We start from the raw sequence: 20,510 nt of genomic DNA on the forward strand, positions 1-20,510 counted from the left end.
CTTATTCTGACAAACTTGAATCAGTTTCTTATATATCTTATAAATGAGGCCTTTATGAAAGAAGTTTTCTGGAAAGATACTTTCCTATAGTTCCACTTCTATTCTTAGTTACATTGATTTTATTTGTGCAAAAACTTTTACGTTTTATGTAATCAGAATTGTCCATTTTACTTTCTGTGATCCTCCCTATCCCTTATTTAATTATAAACTCAACCCCTATTCAGTGATCCAAAAGGTAATTTCTTCCTTGTGCTTCTAATTTTTTATGATGTCATCCTTTAGGTATAAGTCATGTATCATTTAGCACTCATCTTGGTATATGGTATGAGAGATTATTCTCTATCTAGTTTCTGCCAGATTGCTTTCCAGTTTTCCCAGCAGTTTTTGTCAAATAGTGATTTTTCTTCTTTTTTTTAAATTTTATTTTTTCAATGAATGAAAATCCACCTCTCCTTCCCACTCCCCCTACCCCTGCCCATTGAAAAAGAAAGAAAAAAAAAAGCCTCATAACAAATATGCATAGTCAAGCAAAACAAATTCTCACATTGGCTGTGTCCAAAAAAAATCTCAAGTTACACCCTGAGTACATGTGGTTGCTTCTGTATCTTGTAGACCTAATTTCTTCCACTGATCATCCTTTCCCTTTCTAAACTAATTTACTAAATTAAGCACTAAATTATTTTGATGATTATTGTTTTATAATATAATTTGAGATTTGCTACTGCTAGGCCCCCTTTCCCTATCCCATTCCTTTTTTTCCATTACTTCCCTTGAGATTCGTGGCCTTTTGTTCTTCCAGATTAATTTCATTATCATCTTTTCTAGATTTGTAACATAATCCTTTGGTAGTTTGATTGGTGAAGCATGGAATAATTAAACTAATTTAGATAATATTGTCATTAATTTTATATTAGCTTGTTCTAGCCATGAGTGATTATTTCTGCAGTTACTTAGGTCCGTATTTCTGTAGAGTATTTTAAAGTTTCATAATTTTCTGTAAAAGTGTTTTATAAAGTTCCTTGGTAGGTAGACTCACAGGTATTTTATACATTTTGTAGTGATCTCAAATTTGTCTCTTTCTGCTGAGTTTTGTGAGTAATATACAGAAATGCTGAGAATTTATGGGGATTTATTTTATATCCTACAACTTTGCTGGTGCTATTATTTCAGTTATAGTTAACTTCCTATGTTTATTTAAGCAAACCATTATGTTACCTGCAAAAAGTGATCATTTTGTTTCTTCTTTGCCTATGATTTGATTCCTTGATTTCTTTTTCTTGTTTCATTACTATAGCCAGCATTTCTAGCCCTCTACCAAAGAGTGCACCATCTTACCTTAGTCAGGCTATACCTAAAGTGTTATGTTCAGTTCTGGACACCACATTTTAAGAAGAATGTTGACAAATTAGAGAATGTTATAAGGAGTATAATTAGGGTGATGAAGGGACTTGTTATTTGGTCCAGTTAAACTCGCTTACTTGTTTTTCCTCACAGATCTTATCTCTATGGTTTGTACAGTCTGTCTCCCATGTCCTCCTTCACCACCACTACCTTGTAGAATCTCTTATCTTGTTCAGAGCTTACCTCCTACATGAAGTCCCTCCTCATTTTCCCTAGCTTCCTCCCTCACTTGCCAAAATTGCCTTGAATTTACATATGTGTACATGTTGTTCGTCTTAATAGAATGTAAGGTTTTTGAGAGTAGAGATTATTTTGGTTTGGGTTTTTTTCTTCTTGCCTTTCTATGCCTAGCACCCGACATAGTGCCTAGCACATAGTAGGCACTTGTAAATATCTGATGGTTGATTGCTTGACTGTATGTGAAATGGTTGAAATAATGGAGAATTATTTTTCTTCTTTAAGCCTAAAGAAGAAGCTTTTTTGAAGGGAGTTCCTTGGAAGATAGTGTATTTAGCAACGCTAAAGGAATCCAAATAGGCATAGTGACCACTCATTGGAGATTATCAGAAAGGATTATTCTTCAGATACATATTACACTAGACAACCTTTAAGTTCTCTTCAAATTTCCAGCATTGGTTGATTGATTTGTTACCTAGGCTAGTGGGCTTGAATTCATTTATCGGACTCAGATCAAATTGACTCATCACATGCCTGTTACAGATTTGGGAAGTTGTCTGTTAACTAAAATAACAAGTAGATTGACCTTCAAATCTCCAAAACATTTATTAGGGGCTCTCACAGTTATAGATGTACAACAAAGATTCTGCTCACACAGAATGGTAAAATGTTCTCATGTTGGTTCGGACCAGGCCTGATTCAACTTGGGCTGGTCCAGTGGTTCAGACTGCCTTGTTCCTTTTGTGTTGTAGTTTTAGTAGTAAATGACTATGTTCACCTGAAAAAGCAAAGGAGGATAGAGGCTTCTAAAGGGAACAACAACGTCTTTCCTTTACTGCTTCCCTTCCCATGCCTAGATCAAAGAGTGTGTTGGAGTCAGCTCCAACCAGAGCTGATTGTTAAATTTTCTTTTACACCTCAGCGTCTGCAAATCAAGGTGAACTTTTGTGTTTTGTTGATTGCCTCTATTTTAAAAAATGATAGAGAAAATGTTAACAATGCAAATTTGAAGTGTGTTCTGTGTACACTGCACGCCATTTTCTTGCAGAGAACCAGTTGTTAAACATTTGCCAGTATACTCTTGCCTTAATTTGACCTCCATGGCAGATTTGGTTCTCAAATACCAGCCGGGAATCACAATGTGTCTAGATACAAAGTGTCCGTGTCCTTTCTGGAGGAGAAGGTACAAGAACTAGATTGGAGGATCTTAACCTTCATTGTACAGTGGACCCCTTTGGCAGACTTCACCTGTGGACCCCTTCTCAGAGTATTGTTTTTAAATGCAGAAAATAAAATTGTGTTGAAATACAGTTATCAAAATATTTTTTTTTTAAATTCACAGACCCCAGATTAAGAATGCCAGAAGAGGAACATCATCTGTTTCTCTTCAGGTTATCAGGGAGAATTAAGTGGTCCTAATAAGAGTACTTCAAAGGAAAAATATAGAGAAAAGATCTCAAGGGGAGGAAGGGAATCTTAGTTTGGGTCAGCTGGTTGAAGGGTGGAATAATGTGATAAAGAGAAGAAATAAGAACCTTTGAACACTCAGAGCTATGTGATAGGCAATGAGGCACCTCTCCTTTAGGGAAAGCTGGACTCTTCTAGGATCATATAGAATCAGAGAAGGTAGGGACCTTAGAAGTCAAAATCCCCTCCTGTTGTAACAGATGATGAAATTTGGGTCCAAAGAAGGGAGTCTCTTGTGTACCCACAGATGCCACCAAAAACAGAAGAGGCTATTCAGTCAGGGTCAGAGGAAGGCGGCTACCTGATAAGTGATACTGGAGTGACTATTTGTCCACCTAACGTTAATGATAGAAAGGTTTGTTTAATCCAAACTTGATGAGCCTGAAGATTCTATCTACTTACTTATGCTGATTTAAATGGGTACAAAATTCTATGGTTTTTTTGTTCCTGCCAAAGATGCACTTTGTGCTAGAAAGTATGGTATAATGGAAAGAACCCCAGCTTGCAGGCAGGAGCCTTGAGTTCAAAAATCTATTCTCATACATCATCACTGCCATCATTATAGTTAGCATTTATATAGCACCTACTATGGGTCAGGCACTGTGCTAAGTGCTTTTTTACAAATATTATTTCACTTGATCCTCACAACAATCCTGGGAGGTAGTTGCTATTATTATCCCATTTTACAGTTGAAGAAACTGAGAATCAGAGTCCTCAGGGTCACAAAGCTAGTAAATAACTGAGGCTACATTTGAACTCAGGTCCCAGCATTTTATCCCCGTGCCTCCAGCTGCCTTATAAGCTAGTTTACCATTGCCAAGTTGGTTCACCATTCTGATTTTCAGTTTCCTCATTTATTAAATGGGAATGGGGTAACTTGCACTCCTTCCTTCACAAAATGGTTTTGAGGAAAGCAAACTTTTAAACACGCAATAAAAATGTTGAATTATTGGAGGAATCAGTGCTGTTTTCCAGGTCTTTGTTATCTTTTTGGTATATTGGAGAGAATCATTCCTACTTTTCTTCCCATTGTCTTTCCATCAGCCATGCTGATTTGGCAGTATCCTTCACCCCTTTCCAGATAAAGAGTGCTGTGAAATATTGCATTATACGTATCAGAAATGGAATGGTGAGAGAAGCTTGTCAGACCCAGAACTGGAGAACAGGACAAGGCTGTTAGCTGAAGGACTCATAAATAGTCGGTTATGGTCCATTTCTGGGGCTAGTCAGACTTTGATAAAGTTCTAAGAGTGGTGCTACTCAAACGTTAAAAGCCCTGGGATTGCGTCTCTTCTCAAAACGCTGGAAACAGAAATTCCCTGTAGACTCAAGTCCTCCGGGGGGGGGGGTGGTTGCATCTTTCTGCCTCCTCCTTCCCCTCCCCAGGCTACCCCTTCTGCTCCTTCCCCCAATATCTGTCTCCCCTTGGAAGGAGCCAGCCCCCTCCCCCTGAATCAAAACTATTCAATCCACCAATGGTAAGAATGTCTTACCTATGAGCCAGACTGAACTCTCTGGGTAGTAGTCCTTTGGGGGAGCTCAGGAAGTGTGTGGGTTTAGGGAGCATTGCCCTTAAAGTCACCCAGTCACCCAGGGGGTCGGGGGCTGGGAGGGGAAGGCAGTTCAGCAGGAAGGAGCAATGAAGCCACTTGGGGGAGACAGTGGAATCTTGCAAACTTGGCTTAAGGAACTTCTGAGACATAGCACAATGTCCCCATTCTTCCTCTCCTTGGAGTCTCCCAGCCAATTGCTCCCCCCTCCCCCCTCATCCTGACCCACTCTGCCCCTTACTTACATGCCCTGGATAATGATGTCTTCTAAAGGCTCAACATTCCTTGCATTGACCAAATTTAGCATAACTCAGATCCAATAGGTCTGAGTTGTGTGACTGGATAAATCACTTTTCTTGTCTGAAACTCAGTATCCTCATCCATAAAATGGAGTAATAAGGCCAGCATTAGACATTTCCAGAGCCAAAAATAGTATTTTCGTGTGCCTGGAGGAAACAGAACAAAAAGCACTCTTGATCCACTTTTTTTTTGAAAGACAAATTCATTTGAGGGCCAGGTGTGGAAAGAACAGGGACCCTGGAACACTGGCACCGATGGGCATAAGCCTATTGATATTGAGGCATTGCATTGCTATGAGTATGAGGAAGCTCACCTGGGTTATGGAACCTAATATGGGGTGGGGAGCCAGAGCTATCTGATAGCTTTCTATTTTAACTTATTATTCAGGCTAACCATGTGCTGAGCTCAGTCACATCATTGCTGCTGAAGGAATATAAGTCATGCTAATGGAGCATAAGCTCTAGTTGTCCTACCCTAGTTATGGCTCTGCCTACATCCCAGGGTTGTTTGGACTATGCTTTGCAAATCTTAAAGCTCAGGATAAATGTAAACTTAGGAAAGATTTATGGAAGGACATGAACAAGAATTATACAGGATGAAAAGGCACAAACTGGATCAGATCTGCATTGGTGTCTGGAGTGCTCTTTGAAGGGAGGTCACGGACTCATTAAAGCAGGGGTTCTTAACCTTTTTTGTATTATGGACCTCTTTGGCTATCTAGTAAAGTCTACAACTCCCTTCTCAGATGCCCTTTTTAACGCATAAAATCAAATACATAAGATTACAAAGTTAATTACGTTGAAAAAAATTCAATATGTTGAAACCAATTATATTGAAACAATTATATTAAAAAAAAAACAAATCTCTAGAACAACAAGTTCACAGACTCCAAGATAAGAACCCCTGAACTTACTAAAGTTTTGAAATACCCAAGAAGTTCTGGAGTTAACAGAACAGTTGGTGTCTCCTGCTTCAGGGTGGTATTTCTCATGGGGCTGAGCTAAGTCGCTCAGTCATGGTTCTCAGTCCTTCTCCACCCTCCTAGATACTTTCTTCTCTTTGTTACCCACATCTAGGAGCTTGCCCTCCCTCCGTCACCCCCCTCCATTCCTCATCCTCATTCCCCCTCCGTCCTAGCCCCTGGGATCTCTCAGCACTACAGGCTTTGTGCCACCTACTTCTATTTGGGGCTCTGATCTCAGCTACCTTCACTACTTTCTTCTGCCCAAGAAATCAAACAAAGGTCTCATGGAGGTTATCCTGGGTGATTTACATATCTCATGAGTCCAGCAGATAAGGAGTGAAGCCTTATCTGCATCCCTACCACCCCCAGTCTGGAGATCAGGCTTAGGTGGGAGTGAGGAGCCTGGGATGGTGTAAACTGAAACTCTTTGTCAGGGGGTCAATAAAGCCAGGCTTTCCCTGTCTCTCCCCCTCCCCCACAAGCCCTCCCACTGGCTGTAAGAATGTGGTTATGTGATCCAAGCATCATCAGTCCCTGAGGTGTGTCCTCCTAATGGTAACCTGACTCCAGGTCCTATCTGCCACTCAGGCAGCAGGTCTGATACCCAGAGGAGGGAGGAAAGAGCTATAGTCTCTCTACTTCTGTTGGCTTTATGGTTTCCCTTTGCCCAGGGAAGTTGAAGTTTTTCCACATTCATATGGGTATAACCATGGGCAGATCTGAGTAGGACGACTTAGAGACTTAGGGACAGAATCAGTAGAAGGGGTCGGGAGCAAATGCTTTTGTGATGTGGTTTGCTCCCCTTCCCCCCCCAATCATGAGGTCCCCAGATTCCTCCTTGCAGAATTTTTGCAGCTGCTTCCCACAGTAGTGAGTTGGGAGCATGAAGACCAGGATGGATAAGGTTTCACCAGCAGACAGCTGTGGAGCTCTGTTCATGGAGCAGCAGGAGAAGGGAGGGAAGAAGAGATCAGGAACTTAAATGAAACCCAGCTTGGCCTTTGTTCTTGGATTTCCTCCTTCCGGCTCGTCTGAGGCCTTCTGCTGTTACTGATACCATTTGAGAATGGTACCACTGCCCTTGGGAGCTCAGGGCCAGATGCTTTTCTGGCATGGAAGAGTCAGGGTGACAGAGCTTGAGTGTCAGGCACAATCTCCCTTAGTGGCCCAGAATATGGGCATGAATGTTGGCTTCTGAGAAGGTGCTGTTCCCAAAGGTGACAGAAACATAGCACAGCAGTCCCTTCCCACTGGCTGCATTGATCCAACACGGGGCTGCCTGCTGAGTGTCCCGAGGCAGACATGGGACTACTTCTCAGAACTGTAGAGGGGTGATATCAGAGGAAGCACCTCCCCCTTACCCTCACTTGCTCCTTACAGTTCCAGGGCCGTGCCAACTTGCATGTGTTTGAAGATTGGTGTGGAAGCTCCATCCAGCAGCTCCGAAGGAATCTTCACTTCCCACTCTACCCCCATGTGAGTGCCAGCCTTGGCCTCCCCTCTGCTCCTGTCTCTGTCCTCTCCTCTGCTCTCCCTGGCATTTAACTGCTCCTACCTTCTGCCTGCCATGACCTTTTTCGAGCCTAACATGACCCTCCCCCCCCACACACTTTTTTTTCATTCCTTGAGCTTTTCCTTCTCTTTCGGGCCATGTTTTCTTCTGCACTATGAATTCCTCTAACTCCTACACTCAGCGGCACCTTCAATCTTTTCTGTTCCCTCTCTTATTTCTTGGTTTAATTTTTTTCTTTTATTATTATGAACTTGGCATCAGCAATCTTGAACATTTCCATATGCAAAGAAAAGAAAAGGAGAATTTCACATGAAACCATGAATCTCTATTATATACAGCTTGTTTTTTTTAAGCATATGACAAAGTCAACAGATTACTTCCAAAGCTTCCCCGCTTGTCCATGTCTCCTTCTGAACTTACTTCTCTTCTGTTCATTTTTTACATGTTTCATTGCCACTTTTTCTTCTGGTTTTTTTTTTAAACCTGACTAGATCTACCTTCTTCTTCCCCCACCAAATAATACTCCCAAAGTCCTTCCCTGGAACAAATTAGCACACTCTCTTTCCTTTCCTTAATGACTTACTCCCTTCCACATCACTCCTCTCTTCCCTTCCTCCACCCCCACTCAAGTACACCTGCTGTTCTTCTAATCTTTATTCCTTTCCCTCAGCAAACCATCTTTTCCTCTCCATCCCCCTCCCTCCAACCTCACTAGGTCCCAGAGAGAACCTTCTGGTGCTTCCCATTTCCCTAGGCTGCAAGACCACAAGCATTTACTCAGCCCCCTTCATTGCCTTCTCTCCCAGCACATACTAACACAATCTCATAAAGATCAAACACACCAAGAGAGTAGAAAGGAGTGGTAGAATATTTCAGTTCTCACCAGGCTCTTTGCCTGATTTCTTTTTGGGTCTGGGGCATGTGGACCTGATTTATCATATGAGATTAATATTCATCCTGAAAAAGATAATGAATGCTAATAATCCCTGGATTATTAGCTCAATTGCCATAAACTTTTTTCTTCTTTTTACTCTCTTCTTATTCTTATTCCTCACATCTCTCATACTTCCCATAGTGTCCAATTCTGGTTATTAATTTTCTTCCCCTCCTCTGATCTTCTCAGACCCGAACCACAATAAGGAAGTTAGCTGTATCTCCCAAGTGGACCAATTATGGGCTCCGGATCTTTGGCTACCTGCACCCTTTCACTGATGGTGAGACCAGATTCCATGAGCCACTCACCCTTTTGCTCCTGAACACAGGGTTTTCCTCTCTCCCAAAGGCCCAACAGAAATATCCCCCAAATGGATCTGGAAGTGGGAAATAGGGCAGCCTCAGGCCAGTTAAACCCTCAGTTAGGAATTCAGCAAGTGTTAGCTGAGGCCTGTGAGGTCTCTGCCCCTGAGGATCTCCGTCCAAGTTGTCCCCTCCATCCTTTCAGTGACCTCCTATGAGACAAGAGAGGGGCTAGAATAAGTCTAATAGGCAAGCCGAATCACAAGGTAGGAACGAACTTTGGGTCTTAGATTATATCAGATATCACTGGCTCCTGCCTAGTAGCCTGATGCCCCAGTCCTCATTCCCCTGATATTTTCTAGGCTTTGTAGCTTCAGCTCCCTGTTCAGACCTCTTGTCTGACTCCTAGGAGATTGCCATGACAACCCCAGAGCACAGTTACCCCTTTGGGACCAGCTGGCCCCAAGGGCAGGCTGTTGCTCAGAAAGAGCTCGGGGAGTTTGTCCCTTAATCTTGGAATCTCTTCCTCCTTCTCTCCTACCCTTTACCTCATCCCTCCCTACAGGAGATGTCCAGTTTGCTATTGCTGCAGATGACAACGCTGAGTTCTGGCTAAGCTCCAGTGACCAGGTCTCAGGCCTCCAGCTGATGGCTAGTGTGGGAAAGGTACAAGTCTTCTCATCCCCGGTGGGTTCCCTGTTTGATTCTGGGTAGCCAGGAGACCTCCTCCATTCTCATATCATCACCATCATCACCATTATTGCCACTCTTTTTAATATCATCACCATTATTGCCACTCTTTTTAATCGGAGCTCAGTGGAGAGAGCAGAATGATTCTAACACCTCCCACACACACACCCATTTTACATAGTCAACCAGCATTAAGGTCCTTCTATGTGCCAGGCACTTGTGCCAAGTTCTGGGGCATACAAAGAAAGACAAAAAAAGAGAAATAGTCCCTGCTTTCAAGGGGCTCACATATTTAATATGGGGAGACCACATGCAAATAACTATAAAAACAAGGTACACACAGGACAAATTGAAGCAATCTCAGGGGAAGGCACTAAGATTAAGGAAGGGGGGCAGCTAGGTGGTGCAGTGGATAGAGCACTGGCCCTGGAGTCAGGAGGACCTGAGTTCAAATCCAGCCTCAGACACTTACTAGCTGTGTCATCCTGGGCAAGTCACTTAGCCCCAATTGCCTCAAAAAAAAAAAAAAAAGATTAAGGAAGACTGGGAAACGTTTCTTGCTAAACGTTTCTAAAGTGGGACTTTAGCTGAGACTTGAAGGAAGGTTGGGGTTGGAGATGAAGAGTTCTAAGCATAGCTACGGGATAAACTGAGGCACAAATTAGGGCTAAGAGTCAAAGTGACCTACAGCTGGGAAGTGACTTCAGAGGGATTCTTTGGTGACAATAACTGTGTGATATATTTATTTTATGCCCCACACTGCCTATTGTTAGGCACAGAGTGCCTCAATAAATCTCAATAAATGCTCAATAAATCTTTCTCAGTTGATGGACTGCTCAGCTCTCATCAAAATCTGATTTGTTTCATGTCAAAGGCAAGCCTGCTTTTGATTTATAGTTTAACCACTCTCCCCCTCAAACTCCTTTCTCTCCTTCTTTCCCTTTCTTCCTCTGTTCCTTCTTCCCTCCTCCTCTGCTCTGACATTCCTCATATATTCTCCTATCTCTTCCTCATCTCTTTCCTTTCCTCATTTCCTCACTCTCTTTTCATTTCCTTTTTCTCTCTTGCTCTGCTCCCACTCCAACCCTAGACAGGAAAGGAGTGGACTGCGCCTGGAGAGTTTGGAAAATTCCGAAGTCAAATTTCCAAGCCAGTGAGGTGAGTGGGCCATCTCTTCCCTCTCCATTCCTAATGTTTAGTTATGGGGTCTGACCCTCCTATGCCAGAGATTCCAAACTCTTTAGCAACATGTAATTCAAAGAATCATCTAATGTGCAAAGGAAGGAAACTTAGAAATCATCTAATCCAGTATCCTCATTTTATGGGTGAGGAGAGTAAGGTCTAAAAAGATGAAATGACAGGGAATTAATGGCAGAGCTGGATTCCCTAACCCTCAGGCCGGCACTCCTTTCCCTACACCAGTCTGAGGCTCAATCTCTAATGACCATTTATCTCAGACTCGAAGATAGCTGTATTCATACGGTCTTAACGTACAGTATACATGGCCGTACCAACTTTGGGGAGCTTCTGTGCTGCCTCATGACCTTGCAATATTCTCTAGATTGGAAAAAGGGAGAGGGAACCTGGATGGCCAGGCCTTTCAAACCGAAATAGCTTTTGCACCGTGTGGAAATTAGTGGACGAAGGTTATTCATTAGAATGGCCCCTGAGTGCCTCCTGGTGGCCAACTCTGAATTTCTTCAGCCAAGACGATTCATTTAAATGACGTGCCTGAAGAGTTCTCCAGAATCATAGGATTTAGAGCTAGAAGGGACCTTGGACGTTCTCCAGTCCAACAAAGACTCCCTTGAGAAGGAGATAGGTCTCTCAGGGAAAACTGTTCCAGAGCTGAGAGGACCTTGGGCATGGTACAGAGGAAGAGTTGGGTTTATCATGGCCATAGTCGGGGGATCAAAGGGACGCCTGTCAGCATTTTTCTCTGCTCTCTCCTCACCCAGCCTGTCAGCTTCTAGAAGGTACTACTTTGAGGTGTTGCACAAACAGAATGACCGAGGGACCGATCACGTGGAAGTGGCGGTGAGTATACCCTAAGCTGTTCTTTCCCCTCCTAGCCCTGCTGTCAAACCCCCTCTCAACCGGAGCTTACTATTTCTACAGTAATAGTTACTAGTTGCTTATTAGCAACAGAAGCAATAACACCTTTGGCTTTCCAACTCTGTCTCTCACCCAGCTGTGTCTCACACAGCTCATCTTCAGCCTTCCACATCGATTCTTTTTACTATTCCAGTGGCGGCTGAATGACCCTGGGGCCAAGTTCGCAGTCATTGACTCTCCATCCCTGTCCCTCTTCACAGGTGAGTAGGCTGATGGACTGGAGTTGCCCCACCTGGGGAATCAGGTTATGACCTTGATCTTGGCTGGGGTTTTTTTGGGGGGGAGGGGAGAAAAGGAGCCATTGCGGGCAGGGGTAAATGCTAACTAAAGCAGTAGGAGAAACAAAGAGGTACTTTGTGGCAGATTTCAGGGGTTTTTCTTGAGCATGAGAGAAGGAGAAACAAGCATTCTTGGGACTACTTAAAGTAGTGGGCTTGAAGAGCTGGAGCCAGACTGAGCTAGACAAAGGCAGGAGCCCGACAAGATTATAGAACAGGGGTTCTTAACCTGGGGCCCATCAACTTGTTTTCTTAAAGAAATATTTTGACAACTATATTTTACATAGTTTTTCTTGTAATCCTATGTATTTTATTTTATGCTTTAAAAACTTTGAGGAGGGTGTATAGGCTTCATCAGACTGCCAGTAGGGTCCAAAACACACAAAAAAGGTTGAGAACCTACGTTCATTGAGTCATGAAATTTTCTCTTTGTAAAGACCTTAGAAACCATCTAATCCAACCCCCTTATCTTCCAGATGATGACTCTTGGAGGAGCTATAGGCAAAGGAGAAAATAGTTAATCGTTTGTTTTAAACATCCAGTAAACGAACTGTGTAGCTTGCAGTGATTTTGGTTGTTGGGGGCAAAAATGTGTCTTTTGATCCCATTAATGGGGCTCTTCTTTGGTCTTAAAAATTGAAGAATGGTGAGCCCAGAAGGCAGAGACAGGATAAAAGTAATCCTCTGAGGTTAAGCATAGCACTTAGTCAAAAAAAAGAGAGGGAATGGATGAAAACAGAAGTCAAAATGAAAGAACTAAAGGGATGAGAGGATGAAAGAGCCACTAAGGCCCCTTAGATCTTGGGGAAAGCAACAGTTGAGACTGGAGGGATATTGCAGAGAGGAGGCTGGTGACTTAGAAGATGGGAACCCTTTTGAAGGGTTTGAAGTCTCTTGAAACTTGGGATCTTGACTCTTGGCTGAATATTCATCACATCTAGAATGATGAGAGGAACGTGCTCTGTGCTGGACTCCCTCTAGAGCTCACGGCCGCCCCTCACTCACATTGACCTTTCTCTTCCTGGGCTCAGATGAGACGCTGCTCAAGATGGATGAGGTGGCCCACATCCCACAGACGGTGGCCAGCCATGCTGGCCCTCTGCATCCACTACCCACAGATCAGGAGCACCCTGCTGACATGCTGAGGCCTGATCCCCGGGACTCCCTATACCGATGTAAGACCTTAAACTGTGCCTTGACCACCCTGGGCACATTCCTGGAGAGATAGTACTAAAGGGGACCTAGAGAGACATAGCTCCCTAGTTTTGAGTGGGCAGCAACTGCTTCCCCAGAGACTCTATAAGGGGGGAGGATGGACGGGTGGCACAGGGAGATATGGTGAGGAGATATGTCCCTGGTTGCCACTTTCTAACCTAAGTACCCCCCAAATGATAGACAGATCTGTGTTCTAGGGACTGCACTCTGGGACAGCAGAATCAGGATCAACATGGCAACCACCAGCAATGACTTTGAGTCATTTACAGCAAACTCACACCCACCTATGTATCCTCTTTCCTTTCCTCCCATCAGTGCCTTTGATCCCCAAATCTCAACTCCGCCGGGTCCTACCAGATTGCCAATATAAACCCAGCTACCTAGTGAATGGCTTCCCCCTCCAGCGCTACCAGGGACTCCAGTTTGTAAGTCTCATCCTGGGAAGGTTTTGGGGAAAAGGGCAAGGAAGCATGGAGCGTGGACAGAGGGGGTCTCTAAGACACTCTCTCCTTTCTCTCTGTGTCATCCCTGGCAGTCAGAAATTCAACAAACTAAGTGCCTTCTATATAGATTCCACTGTGCTAAATCCTGGGGATTCAAAAGTAAAAAATGAATCCACAATCCAAGTTCCTGCCCTCTGGGAACTTCCAGTGTAATATTTTGAAGCACCTGTATTCTGAACCTGTCTTTCTCACTCAAGTAGGTAAGCTGGCAGGGCCCTGTGAAAATAGCTACCCACTCCTAGGGAGTCATTTCCCACAATAAGTGATATGAAGAAGGCTTTTCTCAGGGTCTCTCAAGTCCAGTGATATCAGGAGTAGGTTAAACCTGTCACACTTGGGCACTTGGAGTCACTCAACCAGCAATGATGTATTCTGCTGGAACAGTGTTTCCTAAACTTCATTTGGCCATAGGACATTTTGGGACTTGGAATATATTGCCAGGACCTATAAATGCTGTTTTGGGATGAGATAAAATACTTTCAGGATAAAAGAGAGGACAGAATTATGGAGCATAATCAAGGAAATTAAACCTGTTTTCATATTGTACAAATGTGACCTGGTAGAGATCATAAGATACTCTTTTTCAAACCCAAACCTTTGGATCTTAGGGAGACATTTTAGCCAGGATATTCCTAAACAGGCTATGGGACAAAAGTGCCATAAAATTGTAATATGGGCAAGCAGAAGACAGTATCTGGGAAGACCAGTCTGGGACCTATGTGGGCTGAAGATAGCAGTTTTGGAAACAGAAGCCAAGGTTAATGTCTGAGGTTACAGATTGTGGAACTAAGAGAAACTAGTAGTAGTAACTAAGGCTAATGTCTGACCAAGCAAAGCACCATAGACAGACATCAGAGGAATAAAGGGAAATGAGTCCTAAGGTTCAGGAATCCAGACTTCCTTCCTGGGTAATCAACAGGCTATTCAACCAGACAAGGAATTTTTATTCTGCTGAATTTGCTGTGGTACTGGCAAATTTTTAAATCTAGCCTTGCACAGCTGGGCCCCACCATCTAACTTTTCCTGAATTCTCTTTAGCTGGAAGGTTCCTATGTTTGCTCTCATTACCTTCCAAAGTAACTTTGGACTCTATCCAGTACCACAAAATAAGAGGGAAATGCCTCACATGATGAACATTCTTTTAAAAACTTCATTTTATATTTCACATTTTAGAGGGGAAAATTTTCTCAAGAAAAATCTATTTACTACTACTGGGTTTTAAGAAATGATGAAAGAGATGGTTTCAGAGAAACCTGGAAAGACTCATATGAACTGATACAAAGTGAAGTGGGCAGAACTGGGGAGAACAATTTATAGAGAAACAACATCATAAAGACAAATGACTTTGAAAGACTTAGGAGTTCTGATCAACACAATGACCAACCACAATTCTAGAGGACTTAGGATGAAACATGTTGTCTACTTCCTGATAGAGAGGTGATGAATTCAGAGTATATTTTTGGGGAGTCAATTCAGGAAGTTGTTTTGCTTGACGCTAAATGTGTTTGCAATAAGGGTTTTGTATTATTTTCTCAATAGAGGTGAGGGAGAGATGGGAGGGAGATAATGCAGATCTGAAAATAAAATAAAATAAAATACATTTAAAAGAAATAGAAGACCCTGTTCACATTGCATGGAATAGAGGTACTGTGCAGGACACAGTTGGGAAAATGGTGGTTTAGAGTGTGGGCAAGGTGTATTAAGCTGGAATAGTCCTCTTGGGTGGACCTTGTTATTGATGTTCAGTTGTTTCAGTTGGGTCTTCATGACCCCATTTGGGGTTTTCTTGGCAAAGATACTGGAGTGGTTTGCCATTTACTTCTCCAGCTCATTTTACAGATGAGGAAATTGAGGCAAACTAAGTTAAATGACTTGCCCAGGATCACATAGCTAGTAAGCTAGGAAGTGTCTGAGGCTGGATTTGAACTCAGGAAAATGAGTCTTCCTGACTCCAGGCCAGGAGCTCTAACCATTAGGTCACCTAGCTGCCCAAGGCAGGGAAGATGAAGTTTTAACAGGCAAGTCACAATACACAGACATGAAGCTGACCAGACTATGTCCAGACTTATGATTTTAAGAAGGATTAGGAATGGTGCTGGCAGACTATAGAATGAATGGATAAGTTATCAAGCAGGGGAAGGAAGTGGTCAGAAGGAAGGTTGTTTCAAGAATATGAAAGAATTTGAGCAAAAGTCTTGGAGGTAGGAGAAAGGAGGAGACTAAACCCAGTGAGAGAAGTTGGCTGCCACAGATATTTGTGAACTAGGATAAAGTGGGGGGATAGAAGCAGGCCGGCAACGGGAGATTAAAAATCTACATTTGCCCCATCGGGCAATAGATGTAAGGAACAAAGTGATCTAAGCAGCACATGTGGCCCATTTAGAGTCCACAGTTTTTTCTTTTTCTCCCATCCTGGGCAGGCTGAGACCAGATCCTAAACGGTCAATGCCTGTGAAACACCAATGGGAAAATGCTCAATGTCAGATGATGATTTGTCTTCTCTCCCTCTTCCTCTTCCCCCAGGTTCACTTGTCTTTTGTTTACCCAAATGACTACACCAGATTGAGTCACATGGAGACACATAACAAATGCTTCTACCAAGAGAACTCATACTATCTGGACAAGTAAGTAACACTAGCCTGGGTCATAGAGGTGATCTCCCTCCATTTCTTGGAGTCTTGCAAAAAGCCATGGACAGATTGATATGGTCTGAAGGAATAGAAGAGAGTCTCTTCAATCCTGGGGATCCTTTGATCCTGGGAATCCTACTGCCCCAAGATTGACTGAGAGAAGGAAAAAGCCCTGAGTTACAATATTTTCTCATTGTAAAACACAAAAAATGTAGCACATTTAGGTCTGAGTGAGCCTCCCACTTCTTTAGTCCAAGGCATTGCTTGTCATTTCTTGCTGGGCTTCCAACAAAGGAGCAGCCAGTAGTCACCCTGTAACATTATGGTGGGGGGCTAGGGCGCTAAGGTGCTTTTTTCCTTTCCTGTAGGTTTGGCTTTCAGAAATACATTAAAATTGACCAACTGGATAGGCAGAGTCCAGAGCTCAAGGAGAGATTGGAGCAACCAGGTAAGGGACTCAAGACTGAAACTTCCATAGCTACTGCCTCCTTTAAATTTCCAGTAGGGAGTTCTCATTGAGTCTAATGCAAAATCTTATAGATTTTAATGTAAGCTCCTTGAGGGCAGGGTCTATTTTGCTTATGTCTTTGTATGCTTAGTGACTAGCACAGTCCTTCCTGGCATGTTATAGAAGTTTAATAAATGCTTGTTGATTGATTGATTCTACAAGTCTAATAGATTGTTAAAACTGGAAGGGTCCTCAAAAATTCACCTTGTCCAACCCCTTTATCTTATAGATGAAGAAATTGAGGTCCAGAAAAGGTGAAGTTACTTGCCCACAGTCTCACAGGTAGTAAGTAGGTCAGAACTTGAACCCAAGTTTTCTGATTTCAGGCCCAGTATTCTTTCCCCTGTACCCTGTGCCTTCCTCAAGCCATAGGCAGAGCATGAGACAGAAGAGCTGTGCAAAGATCCTTTAGCATTGAATTAATTTGTCAGAAGGCACTGGTTATGCTGTTGGTACCTGGCACTGAGCTAGATGAGTGCTGCCTAAAGTGAGCAAACTAAGCATTATTCCTCTAATTCACAAAGCCATACAACTCCAGAATCAATACTATGAGACAGCAGTAGTAACCTTCCTGGCAGAGGTGGGGTGTGGCTGCATGGTGTTTTTCATTCCGCCCATTTTTCTGTTTCTTCCTTCTTGATATTGATCATGTGTACATGGCTACTTGTAGGTTTTGAGGAGGACCTTCCCAATGAGTCCCAGTATGGAGATCAGGGTGAAGAATTCCCCACCCCCACTGACCGGGGCCCTGTGATCTTAGAAGATGAGAACAACCCTGCTTCCATCCCTGGTCAGGATGCCACAGATTATCACCTCAGAAGCCGGAGGAAGCTTCTAGCCACGCATCCGAGGACCTCCCCAGCAACTCTGCCAGAGAAGAACAACAAAGCTTCCTCTAGAATGAGGACAAGTGACACGGTACTCCAGAACTCCAGGAAGAAGAGTGAGCAAGAGCCCAGCCTTAAGCATGTCCAAGAAGTGTCTCGTCCCAACCAACACCTCATTGAGCACTTGGCAGTGACTTCCCCTCAGTTCAAGAGGTCCAGGCTGGGAGGTAGCCACCACAGGCAGACCTTGGATCAATCTCAGTGGCTGAATCAGGTTCAGTCATATATTGTGGAACAGAGAAAGGCTGATGGAGCAGAGCCAGAGGCCCCTGGGAGAATTCAGCAGGGGGAGGAGGTGGTGGTGGCTGAAGATGAGGAAAGGCAGTTGGAGGGGGAGGAAGAGGAAGAAGAAGAGGAAGAGGAGGAGGACTTAGGTGATGCATTTGAATACGTACCTCTGTTTGACCCTGCCGTGAACTGGAATCAGACTTTCAGTGCCCGAAATGTGGACTTCCAGACCCTGAGGACTGATTGGATTGACTTAAATTGCAACACATCAGGCAACCTGTTGTTGCGGGAGAGAGAAGCCTTAGAGGTCACACATGTATTTCTGCAGAAGCTGAACCAGAAGACAAGGGGGTAAAGTAAAAGGGTTCTTGTGTGGGGTGGGGACGTGGGGAGAGGGAAGGGCAGAGGACCTGGGCAGGAAGTTTTTTGCCTCAAACTGGACATCTGACCTCAATCTCATTCTCTGGTCTGACATGAAGTTTAAATCCCCTCAGGTGACTGATTACTCCTAGCATATATGAGTTAAATGTATTGACTCTCTAGTCACTCTCAATTAAGGTGTGTTGAGTGCTTTCTGGAGGGGTGCAGCTTAGTATTAGTGCTCTAAAGTTTTGGTGGCTATGGATTCTAAGAATCCTAGTCGCCTGGAGGAGGACTAGTGGATAGAGCCCTGGGCTTGAAGTCAGGAAGACCCAAGTTCAAATTTGACCTCAGACCCTTACTAGTTGTGTGAGCTGGGCAACTCACTTAACTCCTGTTTGTCTCAGTTTCCTCATCTGTAAAATGGGGATAATAATAGAACCTGTCTTCCATGGTTGTTGCAAGGATCAAATGAGAACCTAATTGTAAAGCACTTAGCACAGTGCCTGGCTCACAGTAAATGCTATCATCATCATTATTATTATAATGAAGGAACAAAACTTTGCCACCAGGTAGCCATGCGATCTGATTGCCAACCACTTCACCTTCCTGAGCTTCATTTACAAATCTACAGATAATAGCTTTATTTGTAAATTTATAAATAATAATGAAATAAGAAGGTTGGACTAGATTTTCTCTGAGGTCTCTCCAGACTGGACAAAACTGAATGTACATATATAGAGCATGTCTTTTTAATCATGGAAGATTTTTTGGAGGAAAACCTACCACTCTAGAGCTTCCTAGTTCCATAGCTCAGAGACTGTAGAGCGCTGGTATTAATAAATCAGAATAAATTAGTTCAGATATAAGTAAAGTTCTCTTTCAATGGTTTGATAAGGAATGTAGTATAGTAAAAAAAAAAAAAAATCAATACACTCAAAGTTAGGAGAACTAGCTCTGAGTGCAGGCTCTGTCCCCTAATAGCAACACGATCCCGGATGAGTCACTTAAACTCTTTGAACCTTAGTTTTCTTATCTGTCCAATGGAATAATTACATTTACATGGCTTATCCACCATGGTTATTGTAAGCAAAGTACTTTGAGTCCTATAAAGTGTCATATAAATGTGAGTTATTATTTGAAGCCCACTTTTGAGATCTCTGACCCTATAATCAGAACACAGAGGGTTGGAGCAGTAGAGAAAAAGATGATGAAGTCATTCCCCCCATCCTACCTTAGGCGGTACCAGCTACATCGTGTTGTGAACATAGAGAAGCGTCAGGACAGACTTAGAGGGAGTCGCTACCTATTGGAGCTGGAACTTCTGGAGAAGGGTGGTCAGCTGATGCGGCTATCAGAGTATGTGCTGTCAAGGGACTGGCGAGGGGTTAGTGTGGGTGGTGGCAAGGAGCCAGAAGCACACAACTTACGTGGCATGGTCTTGGGCCACCAGCGCCAGCGGCACCTGCTAAACAGCCAATCCAAAGAACCTGAACTGTGCTGGCCCCTCGGCTTCTCCTGGAACCACCATGCTGTTGTTCACTTTATTGTGCCTGGTGAGTCACACAGCAGAGGGGAGGGTGTTTTAGTGGATCGGGGGTGTTATAATAAGGTGGGATACCATAACCAATTATAACTGGCCAAAGGAGATCCCGAGTTGAGGTTATTATAACAGGTAAAGTGTGTGAATGGGATGAGAGGTAGGATAAAAGGGCACGAATACTGTAATGTGTTAGATAGATGGACGGGATGTTGAGATGGTTCAGTGGATAGAGTGCTGGGTCTGGAGTCAGGAATCTGGCCTTAGACACTTACTAGCTTGTGTGACCCTGGGCAAGTTGCTTAATCCTGTTTACCTCAGTTTCCTCATCTACCACCTCAGTTTCCTCATCTATCAAATAAACTGGAGAAGGAAATGGCAAACCACTCCAGTATATTTGGCGAGAAAACCCCAAACGGGGTCACAGAGAGTCAGACACAACTGAAATGACTGAACAACAACAATAATTGTCTTGGGGGCAGCTAGGTGGTGCAGTGGATAGAGCACCGGCCCTGAAGTCAGGAGGACCTGAGTTCAAATCATGCCTCAGACCAAAACACTTGATGCTTACTAGCTGTGTGACCCTGGGCAAGTCACTTAACCCCAATTGCCAAAAAAAAAAAAAAAACCCAAATAAATAACAAAAAAACCCCAATAATTGTCTTACAAATAATAAAAGCATCAATAATAATTGACAGAAATATGAAAATAAAGAGTTGTGGTAAGGGTTTTGTAATGAATTAAAGTACATAATGTGATTATAATAAGATGGACAAGAAAACATGATTATTATGCCAACTCAAGGCTATATTAAGTAGCATAACACATTATCCCAAGCAATTCTCATGTGGGCATGTTCAGTGGATGTGACGAGGCAAGAGTACATGATTAACATGATTAGGGGTAAGAGAAACTCTTTGGCTCCAAGTCATGTATAGAGTTCACATT

General features: G+C 43.2%; 1 protein-coding gene across 1 annotated transcript in view; it reads left to right on the forward strand.

Annotated features, from left to right (window-relative positions):
* The window catches only part of B4GALNT3 (beta-1,4-N-acetyl-galactosaminyltransferase 3), a 148,567-nt gene that overhangs the window by 116,382 nt on the left and 11,675 nt on the right, over positions 1-20,510 (forward strand). The window contains exons 4-15 of the mRNA XM_027857354.1: positions 7,240-7,335; positions 8,496-8,586; positions 9,174-9,274; positions 10,389-10,456; positions 11,257-11,335; positions 11,547-11,613; positions 12,723-12,866; positions 13,222-13,331; positions 15,933-16,033; positions 16,408-16,487; positions 17,218-18,013; positions 19,262-19,578. Coding sequence (XP_027713155.1) covers positions 7,240-7,335; positions 8,496-8,586; positions 9,174-9,274; positions 10,389-10,456; positions 11,257-11,335; positions 11,547-11,613; positions 12,723-12,866; positions 13,222-13,331; positions 15,933-16,033; positions 16,408-16,487; positions 17,218-18,013; positions 19,262-19,578 — 2,050 coding nt within the window. The remainder of the gene's footprint in view (positions 1-7,239; positions 7,336-8,495; positions 8,587-9,173; positions 9,275-10,388; positions 10,457-11,256; positions 11,336-11,546; positions 11,614-12,722; positions 12,867-13,221; positions 13,332-15,932; positions 16,034-16,407; positions 16,488-17,217; positions 18,014-19,261; positions 19,579-20,510) is intronic.

This window comes from Vombatus ursinus, unplaced genomic scaffold (genome assembly GCF_900497805.2).
Source record: "Vombatus ursinus unplaced genomic scaffold, bare-nosed wombat genome assembly UNPS02012082.1, whole genome shotgun sequence".
Taxonomy (NCBI): Eukaryota; Metazoa; Chordata; class Mammalia; order Diprotodontia; family Vombatidae; genus Vombatus; species Vombatus ursinus.